This window comes from Falco peregrinus, chromosome 4 (genome assembly GCF_023634155.1).
Source record: "Falco peregrinus isolate bFalPer1 chromosome 4, bFalPer1.pri, whole genome shotgun sequence".
Classification (NCBI taxonomy): Eukaryota; Metazoa; Chordata; class Aves; order Falconiformes; family Falconidae; genus Falco; species Falco peregrinus.
In genome coordinates this window covers 52728304-52732363 of record NC_073724.1, presented here as the reverse complement: position 1 = coordinate 52732363, position 4060 = coordinate 52728304, and the positions used below count along the sequence as shown (strand labels likewise).

Below are 4060 nucleotides of genomic sequence, written 5' to 3'. Positions count from 1 at the left end.
CTGTGACTGAGCTTGTAGATGCTTCTTGGCTGGAAACTTGTCAGACACTCCTGGAGTGGCAGCCTGACCCATCTGCTCCTTCAGACAAAAGTATGAACAGCTAGCAAGCTTTCAGAGATGTGAAAACTATTTGTAAGAGAATTAGAAAGGCAGTGAAATGAGGAGGAAGAAAGGACTTAAATGCTCGGTTTCTGTGTTTTGGGTTTTTTTAATTCTTTCTCATTTTATACTAGACTTGATGTTAAAATATCTGAATGTGCGATGAAAACCACAAAGCTCTTCCTCGTGCCAAAGAAAACCAGATCACACAAGGCTGGTCTGCAGTTCCCTGTGGGTTGTGTCTCCAGGCTCCTTAAAAGAGGGAGCTACTCTGACAGGATCAGTCCTGGTGCTGCCATCTACCTGGCTGCGGTGCTGGAATACCTGAGCGTGGAGATCCTGGAGCTGGCAGGGAGCGCTGCACAGGCAAGCAAGAAAGCCAGGATCCTGCCCAGGCACACCCAGCTGGCCGTGAGAAATGATGATGAGCTGAACAAGCTTTTCTCCCGTGTGACCATTGCTCAAGGCTGGGTATTATCTAATGTTCTTCCCAAGCTTCTTCCTAAGAAGACCATGTCACTTAAACTGCCCAGCAAATATGTCCAGTCACAGGAGTTCTAGCTGCCACCAGGCTCCTGACCTTGTGGTGGTGTTGATTCTGGCTTTCTCAACAGCTTAGAGTTTTTCATGCCAGTTAGCATTTTTTGGTCTCAATTCATGTGTGTCTACCTGTGTGCATGTCTGGAAAGCTGCTAAAGGCAGGGAAATATAACTAGCAACTCTGTCTATGTCCCCCTAGCTGTACTTCAAAAGAAAAAAAAATCAACAGACTACTTCTATGGATAAACAAATGTGCAAAGGACTCATGTCCATCTTATTCCCTTCTATAAAATAATTTGTTGCACCAAGCAGAAGATTTTCGTTGGCAGCACACTTACCTAAGGAAACCTGCTTTATGGTTTTTAAACCTTGTGTCTCCATGTGCATGGCTGGAATCTCCTTATTCAGTATGTGTAAAAGTCTGCTTCATCTGACTGCTTTAGACTTCGTCATGGGCACAGTTAACTGTTCAGTGTAAGCAGATGCACCTGAGAAACTTAAACTGGACTGCCTTATGGTGGCAAAGCTGATGGATGGATCATCTCTAACATTTGGATATGGAGGTAGAGCTGTGTTGTAACTTCAGCATCACTGCACACACCTTGGTCCAAAGGTTGTGTTGGAATCATCCTCTGAGTTTCTGCATTGATTCTGCGATCCAAGCAGTCTTCTGCAGACAGTATATAAACCTTGTCAGCGCTTGAGCATGAAGGGTCTTCTAGAAGCTCTTCTTAAGAATGGATCCAAATATAATTTTTACCTCTCTGGTACTGAGAGTCTCCTTAGCTGCTTTGAGGCTTGTTCCATTAAGAACCAGCTCAAGGAAACCTGTGTGTTACAAGGCAATCCAGGAAATGGCCTTTTCCAGGACCTTCCAAAATTCTTGTCATCCACCTATGCGGCTTGAAAGCCTACCTAAGCACTACTAAATTTGCACTCTGGATTGCTATGTTGTGGTGGACACGTGCTAGTAATTGATGTCTGCTGTGCTGCAGACTTTTTTTGTTGGACAGCTGCACCAGCAGGATGCCTCTCAAATTTAAGAGGCTTATAACTGCATTACCAGGTGTTTGAATCGTTCTATTCATAACATGGAATGGGAAGGCCCTAGTGTCCGCCAGCTTCAGATTTATTAATTCATCCAGGTAGAAAGGTTATTTAGAGAAATGCTTCAAAACTGACCTATTTCAAGGTCTTGGGAGCCTCTCTCTCCCGTATCTGCCTTATAATAATCCATATTTTCTGCTGCTTTCTCTAGCATAATTCAGATCTCTCCCTGGTTTTCTGGTCTTGTAAGAGTTGAGACCTATTGAAGAATGAGCTGCAGAGACCTCATCTCTTCATATAGGCAGGCTAGGGAATTTAAATGAAAGGCAAGAAGCCAGGAATGAGGTCTGGTAGGACTGCAGCCAGACCTTTCTGTGTGTGAAACCTCTGGCATGTGTGTAAGCTGCAAACGCCTACTATGCAGTCTGTGAGGAGAGAAAGGGAGGAGAGTCTGTTGGTATTGGGTCAGTCCCTGTCTGACTGGTGCTATGAGCACAGGAGGTAGGTGGTTTGTAGTGTGGGTAGTAGACAATGGGGTTTGGGGCAGTCATAGGACCAGCCATTGCTATCTGCGTGAACGTTGCAACCTTTGGCTAGAGATCTAGCGGGTGAAACGCTGCTGAGCTGCACCACAAACCCAAGTGTCTGTCTCGGAAAGCAGCAGTGGCTCCTTAGGGGGCTGCTGGATGTTTTTCTACAGCAGTTTCAATCAACATTGACCGTATGAGCTGTGCTTGAAGAAAAACAGTCCTCTGTTCCCCTGTCAGGCTGACAGTTATGTTTCATGTCTGTGTGGGCTCAGAGGCTTGTTCCTGGCCTGTCCAAGCCAGCTGCCCACAGCATGGGTGCCCCTGCAGCAGCGTGGGCTTGTGCGGCTCCTGCCACGCTACACCGCTCTTGTCGCTGTGCCAACACAGCTGCTCATGGCCTCTACTGCAAACCAGGCTGCCGGGCTCATGTGCTAACAGTTTTCTTGTTCTTATTTTCCTTTGTTTCTTAAAGCAAAACCCCACCCTTCATAGTGGTGTTGGCACAACCTGAAAGTTTCTGTGGGGGTAGGAAGAAGAGACCAAGGGTGGGATGATGGCTGGAGCTGTGGAGGGAGAGTCTGTTTTCGACGCCTCCGTGATGTGGGCTGTGACTGTGAAGCCTAATGGGAATTTCAAAGGTGTCTGTCTGGAGTGAAGTTGTATCACACCAGGTTCGTGAGTTGAGACATGACCCATGGAACAGGACGTTTCAGCAACCCTCTGTGCCTATAGAAATCCTACCAAAAAGAAAAGGGGGTGGGGTGGGCAGGAATTAATGGAGACCTCTTTCCAAGTCTCAGCTCTTCTGCAGAAGAAGCAAAGCTTGACACTGGCTTGTGTAAAGGAATGCCCCCATCTCAAGAAGCTGTATGGCCTTGCTGGGTCAAGTTAGCCAAGAGGTGCTGCTGCTGCCCAGGGCACAGGACTCAGTCTGAGACCTGGTCAGAGAGAAATCAACCATCAGGGATGGTGCTGGTACGTGTCTCTGTCTTTGTAGCCAAATAACCAATTCAATACATCTTGTATTAAACCCAGCTAGCTTTACCAGAAATTTACGTAGGCTTAAGTGTGACTGTAGGGTGGCTGGCAAGCCCAAGGCATCCCATTGCTCTAGAAGCAGCAAGCTTGGGAAGATGTGCCCTGTCACAGCTGAGTGCCAAATAGGTGCTCTGGGGTCTGCAGCCCATGTCTGCTAAACTGCAAGGTGGGGAGAGGCATCACCTTCAGCAGTGGCTCACCCTCACTTTCTTGGCAAAACTCAACAGATGAGAACAAACTGGAGGAATACTGCAACAAGGAGAGGACATTGATAGGTCCAAGGAGAGCCACAGAGAAAGAGCATCCCTGGAGCATGCAGCAGTCCCAGCTCCTGTCATGCAGCTCTGCTCAGTCTTTAGGGATTAGAGCTGACCTACAGACATTCTGGTTCCTGATATATGCCTGGCTGTGGCTATCTAGTTCTCTGTGCTCATGACTACTGACTAGAGCTTTTCTGTTGTGTTTCTAAATGCAGAACAATCAGTGCATTCCTTCTTGGGTTTGTGTAGTCTCAAGACAATTGAAAAGATAATGCCCAACATTAAGACATCAGTTTTGGGGAACTCATTAATTCTCCCAGTTCTGTTTCTCTGCTGCAGCTGTGAAGCCTGATTTGTCTTTCTTTTGAAGATACATTATGCATGCTTCAATGGGGCACTTCTAATCTTTGATTAAACAAATCCAGTCTCAGTTTAAATACACAATAAAACCTACGTCCAGTCTTCTAGTGTATCCCCACCCTTGTTCATTATCAGGTTGTGCATTACTCTGTCCCAAATAAATACCTTGATAATACATGAAGCAGG

At 46.5% G+C, this 4060-nt stretch overlaps 1 protein-coding gene across 1 annotated transcript; it reads left to right on the top strand.

The window, feature by feature from the left end:
* Positions 1 to 261: 261 nt before the first annotated feature.
* Positions 262 to 660, top strand: LOC129784306 (histone H2A-beta, sperm-like). The gene has a single exon (XM_055802007.1). The coding sequence runs from the start codon at positions 262 to 264 to the stop codon at positions 658 to 660; it is 399 nt and encodes a 132-aa protein (XP_055657982.1).
* Positions 661 to 4060: the final 3400 nt, after the last annotated feature.

Excerpts from the sequence above, each read along its gene's own strand:
- LOC129784306 (XM_055802007.1), top strand. The coding sequence starts at position 262 with ATGAAAACCACAAAGCTCTTCCTCGTGCCAAAGAAAACCAGATCACAC.